Source organism: Vulpes vulpes, chromosome 1 (genome assembly GCF_048418805.1).
Source record: "Vulpes vulpes isolate BD-2025 chromosome 1, VulVul3, whole genome shotgun sequence".
Taxonomy (NCBI): domain Eukaryota; kingdom Metazoa; phylum Chordata; class Mammalia; order Carnivora; family Canidae; genus Vulpes; species Vulpes vulpes.
The window spans coordinates 99,099,396-99,112,737 of NC_132780.1; the positions used below are offsets into that span (position 1 = coordinate 99,099,396).

Sequence of the window (13,342 nt, forward strand, 5' to 3'; positions counted from 1 at the left end):
AATAAAATTTAATAATACATCTTTGGATAAAATTTTCAGGTTTTTAATTTATCTTAGAAGTGTACTCTGTGACGATGTTAACTGGCTTTAGCTCAATAAATTAATGACTGGTCCGTTTCACTTGCCCAAAATTTATTTTCAGTACATTTCTAAATATGTTTGTAAGTTTGCTTGTTTTAAAAGGAGTAACTTCCATTGTTTTACTTTGAGAATATTACTTTGTTAAATGCTTGCAAAATGGATCAGAGCAAGGAAAGATTAGAAACCAAGTTACATTTATTCAAGAGAAAAGATGGAGATGCAGAGGATGGTGGGAATGTATATTAGTACAACCACTATGAAAAATACTTTGGAAGTTCCTCGAGAAATGAGAAATGGAACTATCATACGATTCAAGACTCCCACTTCTGGGTATATATCCAAAGGCATCACTATCTGGAAGAGATATCTGTCCTCCCACATTCTGCAAAGCATTATTCACAGTAGCTGAGATTTGCAAACCACTACCTAAGTCTAATCAGTGGATGAATAGATGGGAAAATGTGTGATATACAGATATATAGATAGATAGATATGGTTATCTCACAGTCAGGTATGGCATTTGGGCATTATGCTAAGTGAAATAAGTCCCACAGAGAAAAACAAAAACTGCGTGGAATCACCTATATGTAGAATCTAAAAGAAAAAGAAAAGGCCAATTGGTAGAAACAAAAAATAGAATGGTGGTTGCCAGTAGCTGGGAGTAAGGAAATGGGGAGAAGTTGATAAAGGGTATAAAAACTTTCTATAGTTACGAGCAAGTTCTGAGGATCTAATGTCCAGCATGGTGACTGTAGTTAATTATATCATATTCTGAAATTTGCTAAGAGAGTAGATCTTAAGAGTGTTCTCAAAAGAAAAAAAAAAAGAAAGAAAGGTAGCACTGTGAGGTGATGGAGGTGTTAATTAACTGGATTGTGAGAATCATTTTTACTATGTATACACATATTAAATCATCATATTGGGGATCCCTGGGTGGCGCAGCGGTTTGGCGCCTGCCTTTGGCCCAGGGCGCGATCCTGGAGACCCAGGATTGAATCCCATGTCGGGCTGCCGGTACATGGAGCCTGCTTCTCCCTCTGCCTGTGTCTCTGCCTCTCTCTCTCTCTCTCTCTCTCTCTCTCTCTGTGACTATCATAAATAAATAAAAAAATTTTAAAAATAATAAATCATCATATTGTACATCTTCATATATTACAATGTTGTCAATTATCACTCAGTAAAGCTGGAAAGAGAAATCAAGTAACACTTAGGATACTAAATAATCCCTGGAGGATTAAATAAGAGTCTTAGCTAGAATGATGATAGCAAGATTGTTTTCATTATCCAGAATAAACTAGATTACACTATGGTGAAATAGCCTTGGAATTACAATGTTTAAAGATAAGTGTTTATTCCTTACTCATGGGAATTACACTGTAGGACTTTCTGGGCAGATATCTTCCAGGTGTTGGTTCAGCATTCCATACTGTTTTTGATTTTATAGTATTTCAAAGTTAACACAGTCTCCCTCAATTTCCACTTCACTTACATTTCACTGGACAAAGCAAGTCCCATGACTTCTAGAGGGTGGGAATAACTATCTCATATGTTTGTAAAAGGAAAAGAAAACTGAAAATACCATGCACTTCCTATGTCTACCAAACCACTTAATGTATTGGAAAAACTATAGTCAACTTAGTTAATTAACAGACCGACTGTACATTGGCACCTGAAATGTTTGGTATTGTGTCATTCTCAGGGGAGACATGAAGTAGAGGTGAGATTGAGTACATTTTTGGGGTTAAAAAGGAGTGTTGAGTGTAGTTCCAGAAATGCTGAAGGAATATCTGCATGGTGAGTCCCTTCAAGGACAGGAGTAGTAATTGGATTCTCTGAGAGAACACGTTTTTAAAAAGGAAAACACAGAGGGAGGTCAGATCTTGGAGAATCCTCATGAGAAGCTGAAGGAGGAATGACTAATGAGATCAGAAGAGGACCAGAATAGTGCACAATTGTGAAGAGCCAAGGAAGGAAAGAGTTTTAGAAGAGTTAACTGTATTAAATGTATTAAGTGATGAAGAAGAAAATGAGACCTGATTTGGTTATTAGGAAGATATAAGTTATGTTTAAAAAATGTGTTTTGAGTAGTTCAATGGATGCAGAACCCCAATCACAGTAAATTGATAAAAAGAGTGAACAGAAAAAAAAAATAGTTCTGTAAGGTTTTTATGGTAAACCACAAGTTTAAAAAATTGGATTGTGAAAGTAAAGACTCAGCAGAATAGTACCAATCATTTGATAGCTAAGGAGGAATTGTGGATCTTTCCTGCCTTGCCTTCTTAACTCCCTCTCCACCCTGGAAATTGTAGCCAAAGATCTTGGGAAAAAATGGAGAACTATATATTTCACATGTTGGATCAAGAAGAAATAATCAAAAGAACAGGATTTCAGAAAAGTTGAAAAATGATGTTTGTCAAAGTTGCAGGGAAGTGGTTAATCTTGGGAAAGATGAGATAGATGTCTTCAGATATTAGAAAATGAGAAAAGAAACAGATAACAGTGAGAAAAGAAAATTTGTGAAGGTTTAATCTAACTTTCTTCATTAGCACTGTAAAATAGAAGTATTATTGTGTCTGGAGGACAGTCTGGGCAGAGAAAGCACCTGGCACTGATGCAAGGGCAGATTCAGTTAGGAAAACCAGTAGAGGCCATGAAGCCATGGCAGCTGGAAAGAAATTTGAAGTTATCAAGTCAGGACAAGGAAAACAGTGAACACGATTCCTAGCAATTTGGAGAAAGAAGTAGGAAGAATATATGGAATATATGCCACAGATATTTTTGAGACAGGTGACACCAACTTCAAAATCTGCTATCATTTGTTAGAAACTGCACTTAAGCTTTATTTCTCTCATATCGTCTTCTTAGCAACCTGGCAAAATAGGTGTTTTCATCCCCATTTTGTAGATGGGATACTTGGGTCCAGAGATGGTGAGCTGTAAGTGATGTATATGAGTTGAATCAGGCTTATATGAACGAGTAAACAACAGAGAATACCTTTAAAACTAAATCTGTTGTAGTCCCAAACCATTATTTTCCCCTGGATACACTGGGCATCCCAGGGCCCTCTCTCCTTTTACCAACATTTGAGAAAAATGTATTTAAATAGAAATGGATTCCCCAGCTTCAGAAACATCCTGGAGAGCCCCTCCCCCCAGAGTCGGGGTGTAACTTGTACTAGGAGTCTGATTTACCTTCCTAATAAAGACCTGGCTGTGGGGTGCAAAAAAAGGGAAAAAAAGGAAAAGAAAGAAAGAAAAAGAAAAAAAGAAAGGGAATGGAATGGACACATGGGTCCTTACATATCATGTGTGTATTTCTACCCCCTCTACAGGAATGTACTTGTTATTTGTTTTCCAAGAAAGTAAAAAAATAAAAAAATAAAAAGAAAGGCAGATACTACGTATCCCTGCAAATAAAATTAAACATATCACAAAACAGGCATCAGGTAACTCTCCATCTTGCAGAAACCAAACAGCTAATATTATCTAAAAATCCTAGAAAAAACATATATCAATGGCTAATACTTGGGACGCCTGGGTGGCTCCGTGGTTGAGCGTCCACCTTCGGCCCAGGGCGTGACCCCAGGTCCTGGGATCCAGTCCCCATGGGGTCCCCGCAGGGAGCCTGCTTCTCCCTCTGCCTCTGTCTCTGCCTCTCTCTCTCTCTCTCTCTCTCTCTCTGTGTCTCTCATAAATAAATAAAATCTTTTTTAAAAATGTTAAGACTTGTTATGTTTGCGTAGTGAATGTGAGATCTTATTTTGTTAATCTTATTCCTCTTTCAGTATTTTTCACATTGTCTACAACGAACACATTATTTCTTTTGCAATCATAACTCCCCCAGTAAATATCATACGATTCCATTTTACATTTTTGCTGCCAAACAACAATAAACACGCAGATGAAAACGGCCCTAGTTTTCCTCCTCGTCGCTGGTTTGTAAGGAGCCCAGTGTGCTGTTCGGTGGTTCCGCGCCCGAGTCTGCTGGAATCCCAGAGGATCCCCAGCTCCGCTTCATCAACCAAATCCCAGGAGCCCTGAGATCTCTGGACACCCGCCGGGGTTAGAGACAGACCAGGACAGCCCCCGGCAGCACACTCTGCACGGGTTTGCACAGAGGCCTCGTCCACTACGCGTGGGGCATTTCTCACCTCCTCCGCGGACGCTCCCGTTGCCTAGTAACGAGAACGCCCTCCCCGCCCCGCCTCCGCGGGGGAGAGGCTGGCGCTTCAGCCAATCAGAGAGCCCCGCCGGCGGCCGCCGCGCGGGGATTGGGGGAGTACGTGGGCGGTGCCTGGGGCGGGCCTTCCGCCCTGGGGGACGTCAGCACGTCGACGCGGGGGTTTTCTGTCCGCCGGCTCCGCTCGCCCAGCTGGGGTCCGTGTGTCTGCGCCTGGGGCGGGCTGTGCCGGGTGGGGGGCCGTGCTTCGCTCGCGGGCGGGCGCGGGGACCCCCAGCCTTGACCTCCCTCCCGACGTCTCGGCCTCAGAGGTGCGGCGGAGCGGCTGCGGCCCCCCGGGGACTCGGCCCGGGGCAACCACGGCCCTCGCGGCACGGGGCTCGCATGGGAGGCGGCGGGAGGTGCGGCCGGGCATGTTCAGGCTGATGGCCAGTTGCTGCAGCTGGTTCAAGCGCTGGCGGGAGCCCGTCAGGTAGGCGGGGCCGGGACGGGGGCGCCGGGGGGCCCGTCGGAGGGACGGGGTGGGGGCCGGGACGGGGGGCCCGTCGGAGGGACGGGGACGGGACGGGGGGGGCTGTCGGAGGGACGGGGACGGGACGGCGGCGCGCGGGAGCCCGTCGGGGGGACGGGGTGGGGGACGGGGGCGCCGGGGGGAGGGCCCGTCGGAGGGACGGGGACGGGACGGGGGGGGGGGGGGCCGTCGGAGGGACGGGGACGGGACGGCGGCGCGGAGGAGCCCGTCGGGGGGACGGGGTGGGGGATGGGGGCGCGGGGGGGGGCCGTCGGAGGGACGGGGTTGGGGCCGGGACGGGGGGGGGGGCCGTCGGAGGGACGGGGACGGGACGGGGGGGGGGGCCGTCGGAGGGACAGGGATGGGACGGTGGCGCGGGGGAGCCCGTCTGGGGGACGGAGTGGGGGCCAGGACGGCGGCGCGGGGGAGCCGGTCAGGTAGGCGGGGCCGGGACGGGGACTCTGGGGGGCCGTCGGAGGGTCGGGGTTGGGGACGGGACGGCGGCGCGGGGGAGCCCGTCGGGGGGACGGGGTTGGGGACAGGACAGCGGCGCGGAAAGCCCTTCAGGTAGGCGGGACTGGGACGGGGGCGCGGGGGGAGCCCGTCGGGGGGGGGTCGGGTTGGGGACTGGACGGCGGCGTGGGGGGAGCCTGTCGGGGGGGCAGGGTGGGGGACTGCCCTACAGGTATTAAGATTCAGCACCTGCTACTCCATATTCATCCATTTAGGCGAATACTAGGTGGCAGGCACTGCGCTAGGCAGGAGTCAACGAAAATGATGCTTAACACAAAGAAGCCTTAAGTTTGTTACTCCTTATGAATAATGTTGACTTTTTAATAGTTCTACTTTGGAATTAGGCCAAGGGCAAATTGTAACACAGTTTTGTTTTTCTTGTGGTGGGACAAAGGTGAGGCTGGGCAGAGCAATACCTCAGAGGTGATGTGTCTTTCTCAGTGGGTCATCTCAAGGGGTGCGAGAGCTTGAGAGGCCCATTATCCTGGTGTTAACTCTGACCAGGGCTGTGGCCATGGCTGTGTCTGCCAGATTGCTCAACAGTGTTTCTGAGTCGAACAGATTCCTATCTAAATCTTAGGAGTTTTGGCACTTTCCCTCAGTCAAGCGTGGATGCTTTTTGTCTTGCAGCATTTTGAGAAAAAATGTATGCGAGTCTCAGTGCTTGCAGGTAGCACTCACGAAATGATACTTCTGATCTCAGGAGACAAGTGCCTACTGGTCAGTTACCCACCTCCATTCATTTTATGCTTCTCAGTGTAGATACTAATTCTGGTGGCTGTGTTCTTTATTCCATTTTTCCCCATTTCCTGGTGAGCTTCAGTTCAGCACTTTGCCAGAAATCACAGAGAAAACTTCTGGGATACAAGAATAAACCTAAATTTTTATCCCAAAATTTATCGTTCAATTTTATTACCAAAAATATAAAATCACATTCTCTTTTGTCTTCATAGCCTTGCTTCTGTTCTTCTTTTAGTATGTGAAGATGCTCAAACCTCTCTTACCTAAAAAACAACCCAAGTAAATATTTCCTATTGCTGCTGTAACAAATTACTATTAACTCTGACTGAAAACAACACAAATTTATTATCCTAGAATTTTGAGGTCAGAAGTCTCAAATGGGTAAGGAGGGTTGCATACCTTCTAGAGGCTCTAAGAGAGAATCTGTTTTTCTTTGCTTTTTCTAGCAAAAAAAAAAAAAGGTTGCCTGCAGTTGTTAACTTGTGATTCCCTTCTTCCATCTTCAAAGCCATTTGCATAACATGTGTCTTCTCTGATCTTTTATCAGGACTTTGAAGAGGCCCTCTTCTGAGGACTCTTATGTTTACATCAGGTCTGCTCAGTACTCCCGAGATAAGCTCCGCACCCAAGGTCCTTAACTTAATCATGTCTGTAAGATTCCTTTTGCCATGACAGGTTCCAGTAATGAGGTTGTGGACACTCCAGAAGCCGTCATTCTGTGTCTCCCTAAGGAACAACCCTCTGCCCCTGCAGCCTCCACCTTTCCCTCTTAGTTGCACCCCAGCAACAGTTGGCCATGGATTACTGATCCTTTCCCGACCTCTCTTCCTCTCGTGCATCCCTTAATGTCCTGCGTTTGAAGACCTTTCGATTCTGTTCTCGCCACACCGGCTGCTGCCTGATTATTACATCCAGTGGATTCTTTCCAATCTCTTGGCATCATTTGCCACTGAAAACCACTCTCTTCTTGAAATTCTCTGATGTATTTTTCCTGAATTTGGAAATTTTTACCTTTCTGCCTGTTGTCTTTTCTAGTTGCCAGGTAGCCCTTCTTCATCTCACTCTCAAGTCTTCCCAGGATTCTGTCTTCAACTCTCTTTTCTGTGTATTCTCCCTTTATCGGCCATTTTACCTCATATGGTGACTCTAGCGGCCACTTAAACATTGACTCTCACGTCCGCGTTTCCAACACAGAGACTCATCTGCCCCTTGAAGATTTACATAATCCTATTCCACCAGAATGCTCAATCCCGGCACATCCACAATTGAGTTTATTTTTATCCTCTCTCATTTCCATGCTGACTTGTTTCTGCCTTCCTTTTACCCAGGTCGAGCGGAGAGTAATCCTACGTACCTCTTTGTGCTTTGTTCTCTCAAATCAAGTCTTTTGGTTTCTACCTGCGTATACCACTTCTATGTCTTACACTCTTTCCATACCCGCTGCTCTGTTTCAGATAAAATTTCTGTTATTTCTCTCCCACATTTCTTTGACAGACTTTTCACTATTCTCTGATTCTCTACACTGTTGTCAGTGGTCCTTTTTCCTTTTTCCTCCTGTCCAAATTCTTCATGCCAAATTTGCCAGACTTAGTTCTGTAGTCCTCCATCCCTCACCAAATGCCCTTCTGTTTTTGGTTGGCTGTTCCTGATCATTCCTCACATGCCTGTTGGGAGATTCTTTCTTTCGGGACACTTTCTTTGAATTCCATCTAGATTCTTTACCTTTTCATTGTATTTGCTTAGCACCCTGTATTTGGCTCTACTTATCCATGTATTGTAGTAAAATGTTTATTTAGCTCTTCTCACCAGTCCTCCAGAATGGCTTGTGGACAGGAGCTGTTGTTATTTTAAAGACGTTTGAAAGGAGTTCATGTTTATTTTTATCTAAAGGTGATGAATGTTTATGTAGAACATTGAAAGCACAGTTAGGCAAAAAAGTGGCTTATATTAGTAATTCACAATCTCACCCCCAAAGATTTACATTTTAGTGTAGAATATCTTACATACCAGTAAATTCCCTTTTTTTTTGAGGTATAAGTGACATAAAAGATCCTATTAGTTTCAAGTGTATGTCATGATTATTTGATATTTTTATCCATGGTGAGTCTAGTTAACCATCTGTTACTATACAAATTATTAAAGTATTATTGACTATATTCCCTATGGTGTATATAACACCCTCATGACCTATTTAACTTATAACTGAAAGTTTGTACCTCTTAATCCCCTTCACTTATTTCATCTCTCCTTCTATGGTAACCAACAGTTTGTTTCCTATCTCTTGTAAGTCTCTTTCTGTTTGGTTTGTGTGTTTGTTTTTTAGATTCCACAAATAAATGAAAGCATATGGTATGTATGTCTTTCTCTGACTTATTTCACTTAGCATAATACTCTCTAGGCTTGTCCATATTGTTGTAAATGGCATGGTTTCATTCTTTTTTTAATGGCCAAGTAGTATTCCATTGTATATCTGTATACCACATCTTTATTCATCTATTCCTGCACATTTAGGTTGCTTCGTTATCTTGGCTATTGTAAATAATACTGTAATGAACATGGAGGTGCATGTATCTCTTCAAATTGGTATTTTTGTTTTCTTCATATAGATACCCAGAAGTAGAATTAATGGGTCATATGGCAGTTCTATTTTTTATTTTTTTGAGGAACCTCCATACTCCATATGTTTTCCATAGTGGCTGCACCAATTTACATTCCCATCAGCAGTATATGAGATTTCCCTTTTTTCCACATCTGTACCAACACTTGTTATTTTTTGTCTTTTTGGTAATAGCCAATCGGACCAGTGTCAAGTGACACTGGTTATAGTTTTGGTTATAGTTTTGATTTGCATTTTCCTCATGATTAGAGACATTGAGCATCTTTTCATGTGCCTGTTGGCTATCTCTATGTTTTCTTTGGAAAAATGTCCGTTCAGGTCCTCTGCCCATTTTTTAATCAAGTTGTTTTTTTGAGTTGTATCAAGTTATTTTTTTAAGATTTTATTTATTTATGAGAGACAGAGAGAGAGAGGGGGGGAGGGGGGCAGAGACACAGGCAGAGGGAGAAGCAGGCTCCATGCAGGAGGCCCAATGCCGGACTTGATCCCAGGACCCCAGGATTACTCCCTGAGCCAAAGGCAGACACGCTCAACCACTGAGCCACCCAGGTGCCCCTTGTCAAGTTATATATTATCCTAAGTTTTATACATTTGGGATATTTATCCTTTATTTGTTGTATGATTTGCAAATACCTTCTCTCATTTAGTAGGTTGCCTTTTTTGTTGATGGTTTCTATATGTGTAAATTTTTAAGCAATGAAGAAATAAGAGTGTTATTTTACAGCTTCTTTTAATTTATTTTTACTTTAATAATAATTAACATCTTTTTGTATCATTACATGTTTTCCATGAATTATCTTTTCAAGTAGTGTGTTGTATAGATTGACCAAGGTATGTTTAATCATTCTGGTTATTAAATGTTTAGAAAATTAAAATTTTTTCACTCTTATGAACAGTGCTTGGGTGGGCACCCTTCTGTAAATATTTTTGGAAATGAGATTAGAGATCAACTGATGAGAGCAAATGAAAAAGTTTAAGGGAAAAAAAAAAGAAAAAGTTTAAGGTATTTGGTGTGTATTGCCAAATTGCTTTTCAGAAAGACTAAAAAAATTGTTACTCCTACCAGAAGTGTATAAAAATGCCTTTCCCCTCAAAAAATGAGAGTCATCGCTTGTTTTTTTTCAGGTTATGGGGAAAATGCTATCCGCATTAGTTTCTGTTTTCTTGATTCCTAGTAAAACTGTTTTTCCCTTGGACTTTCATATTTCTTCTTTTGGAACTTTCCCAATGATTTCCTTTGCTGTATTTCTCTTGGGTGAAGTGCATTTTCTTACTGTGTTTCTTTTCTTTTCTTTTCTTTTCTTTTTTTCTTTTCTTTTCTTTTCTTTTCTTTCTTTTCTTTTTTTTCTTTCTTTTTTTTAAAGATTTTATTTATTTACTTGACAGAGAGAAAGACTACAAGCAGGGAGCAGTGGCAGACAGAGGTAGAGGGAGAACCAGACTCCCCCGCTGAGCAGAGAGCCCCATGTGGGGTTTGATCCTGGGATCATGACCTGAGCTGAAGGCAGACACTTAACTGAGCCACCCATGTGCCGCCTTACTGAATTTTTCTAAAACAGATTTTAAATGTATATAGTAGTAATCATTTCTCTGTAGTGTATATTGCAGATATTTTTCTTCCATTTGTTATGTTTGTAAATTTTTTGTTGATGTTTGAAGCATAGCATTTAAAATTTTTTATTCAAATACACCACTCTTTTAGTATAATAATTATATTCCATTATATGTATCCAGGATTATATTCACCTATACTTTTTTCCTAGTACTTTTCATATTCTAATTTATAACATTTAAGACTATTGAAATTTATTTTGTGTATAGGGAAAAGCATGTATCCTGGGCATAGAACCCAAGCCACGGTGCTCAGTGTATTCTAGACCGTGTAAGTGGGTCCTCACCCTTACATATTGTCATCTACATACTCTGAACTCCTATTATTTATGCCAATAGCATCTAGTTGATACAATAGGGCATATAAAATATGATAAAATATGCAAGAGTTGAAAGATGATTTCCAAGATTTTTAGCAAGAATAGAAGGCAGGAAAAAAAAAAAGAATAGAAGGCAGGAGTTTTGATGGGGGTATAATTTTACTGGGATATTGAAGGAATTTGTATTTCTTTTTTTTTAATTTCTTTTTTTTTTTAAAGATTTTATTTATTTATGAGAGAGAGAGAGAGAGAGAGAGGCAGAGAGAGAAGCAGGCTCCATGCAGGGAGCCTGACGTGGGACTCGATCCCGGGTCTCCAGGATCAGGCCCTGGGACGAAGGCGGCGCTAAACCGCTGAGCTACCCAGGCTGCCCGGAATTTGTATTTCCTAAGCTTTCCAGGAACATGAACTCATGAATGACTCACCTAAGAGAAGAAGAAAATTAGTATCAATTTAAATGAGAAAAAAAAAATGGCAACAAGAATTATGTAATATTATAATTAAACATAAAAAATTAGTATTATTTAAACAAAATGAAAAATATGGTAAGTACTCGTGTGCCTACCACCCAGATTTATAAGTATTAGCCTTGGTTATCACATTTCCGTTTTTTTCTAAGGAAATAACAAATCTTTGAAGCTTCCTGCATCCTATTCATCTCCTACCATCCCTCCCCAGAGGTAACCACTAGCTGGAGCTAGTTTCTTGTTCACCTATATTTTTTGGTGTCATAATGCAGCTTATCAAAAGTTTACTTCAAATTTATTAGTAAATTATTATTCACTGTGACCAAGTCTAAAAGAGACTCAATTGTTACTTCAGCACTGTGGATTAATGCTTTCTGTACATCACTGTGGTATCTAGTAAAAGCATATCGTGATAGATAGTGTATGTCATCTTTGCTATGAATTTTTTTGACGGGGACACATTTAGCACCTTAATAGCCATCATTTTGATTTAAATAAATGTAACTGTAAATCCTAGACCATTTATAGAAACTGCTGAGTTTTTAATTTGTTAATTAAGCTGTACATACAGATTAGCAAGGATTATCTGATGTGCTGTCCGCAGAACTGGAATGTTTTACATTTCTTTGTAAACTGCTAGGGCTTCTTGTTTATTCTTAGTGAGAAGTTTTGAATTTTAGGATAAAAAGGGACCTTGAGACGTTCTGATTCTACCCCTCTATATTCTAGAAATGAACAAATTGACACTAAAAATTTGACTTAAAACTTCAGAGCTGGCATTATGACCTCAAGTTTGGTCCTCTTTGCTCCATAGATTTAGGTAGGAATTTTGATGTAATATTATCCTGGGCTCTATTATCTGAATTAAAATGTCAGAAAATAGCTCACTTGCACAATAAAGTCACACCATAATTTTTTTTTTTTTTGGTGAATTTTTTATTATATTGATTTTTTTGTGTGTGTGTGTGGCAGGTTTTTTCTTTCTCTTACACATTTATCATAAAGTGTTCCCAAGTCTTTTTTTTTCGACATGTGTAATCAAGTCCCACATTGGGCTCCCTGCATGGAGCCTGCTTCTCCCTCTGCCTGTGTCTCTGCCTCTCTCTGTGTGTCTCTCATGAATTAATAAATAAAATCTTTAAAAAAGATTAAAATATTTTCAGAAATACCAGTTCAATATGTGTGTGTGTGTGTGTGTGTGTGTGTGTGTGTGTGTGTGTGTTTGGTGAAATAGTTTATTTTTGACTTATAAAATATTTTTGAAGTTAGAAATAGTTTTTATGTAATTATCTCACTGGAGGTCTTGTCTTCTTAGTTGACGGTCAGAAAGTTTAGAATTGTGTTCAAATGATTGCAATAACATCACTCAAAAAAGATTAATAATACAGATATTTTCTGAGTCTAAGTTCAAAATTCCAGTATTGTGTTGCTTGTATTTCTGGTATATCAAATTACATATCTGTTATATAAAGAGACTCTAAAATCAAATATATAAAACAAGGTTTTTAGTCTCTTAATCCCTACTTTTAATTTTTTTTACTCAGAATTATTTCACTTTTAAAAATCTTTCTCACTGTTATTACCTTGAAACCTTGAGCATGTAAACTTTTTCAGAAAACTTCTGCCAGTAAGAAGATAGATCATTTTAGTTATATTCCCTAAGATTGAACTATTACTTTTATGTGAGGATTTATATAAGTTAAAACCATTATCATACTTTATCAAGTGGAAATTGCATATTTTAATTTTACTTAATATTTATTCACTCAGCAAACGGGGGAGTCAGAAAATACATTATGCTGTTTCATTCAGTAAAGGTGCTTACTTAATGTGTGGCCAGCACATTTGATGCTGGGGCTACGGAGTTGATTGGCAAGTTCTCATAGAGGAAGGACACTGTATGAGACGTTGCATGAGAAAATTAACATGTGTTTGCTATTGTAGCACAAATGGTCAGAAAGGACAGAAAGGACGAGGGGAATACCCGGGCTGGTAGGCCTGCTGGAGGACAGTGGCAGAAGAGGATCTACAGAGTTTGGACTTGATTTTAAGGAACTTAAGCAGAAAAATGCCATAGTTAGATTTTCATCAATATCATGGTTAGGTTTTATTAGCAGCATGCAATTCATGACTTTGGTTAGTGTACCTGTTATTAGGTACCTACCATCTGTTAGGTCACCAACTAAATTAAGATGGTAATAGACCTAAATCTGGGGAGGGAGAGAACTTCAAGATACTCTGATGAAAATGAGCCATTCTTCTTGGCTATCTGATGTGTATATACAAAAATGTGAGTAAATGA

The 13,342-nt window shown here is 41.0% G+C and overlaps 1 protein-coding gene across 2 annotated transcripts in view; it reads left to right on the forward strand.

The window, feature by feature from the left end:
• Positions 1-4,426: 4,426 nt before the first annotated feature.
• Positions 4,427-13,342, forward strand: part of ARL13B (ARF like GTPase 13B) — a 63,251-nt gene continuing 54,335 nt past the window's right edge. Inside the window, exon 1 of one of the 2 annotated variants that reach the window (XM_025989896.2) lies at positions 4,427-4,732. In XM_025989896.2, the coding sequence (XP_025845681.1) occupies positions 4,674-4,732 (59 nt within the window). In that variant the 5' untranslated portion in view covers positions 4,427-4,673. The remainder of the gene's footprint in view (positions 4,733-13,342) is intronic. The other variant, XM_025989897.2, reaches the window with a different exon arrangement.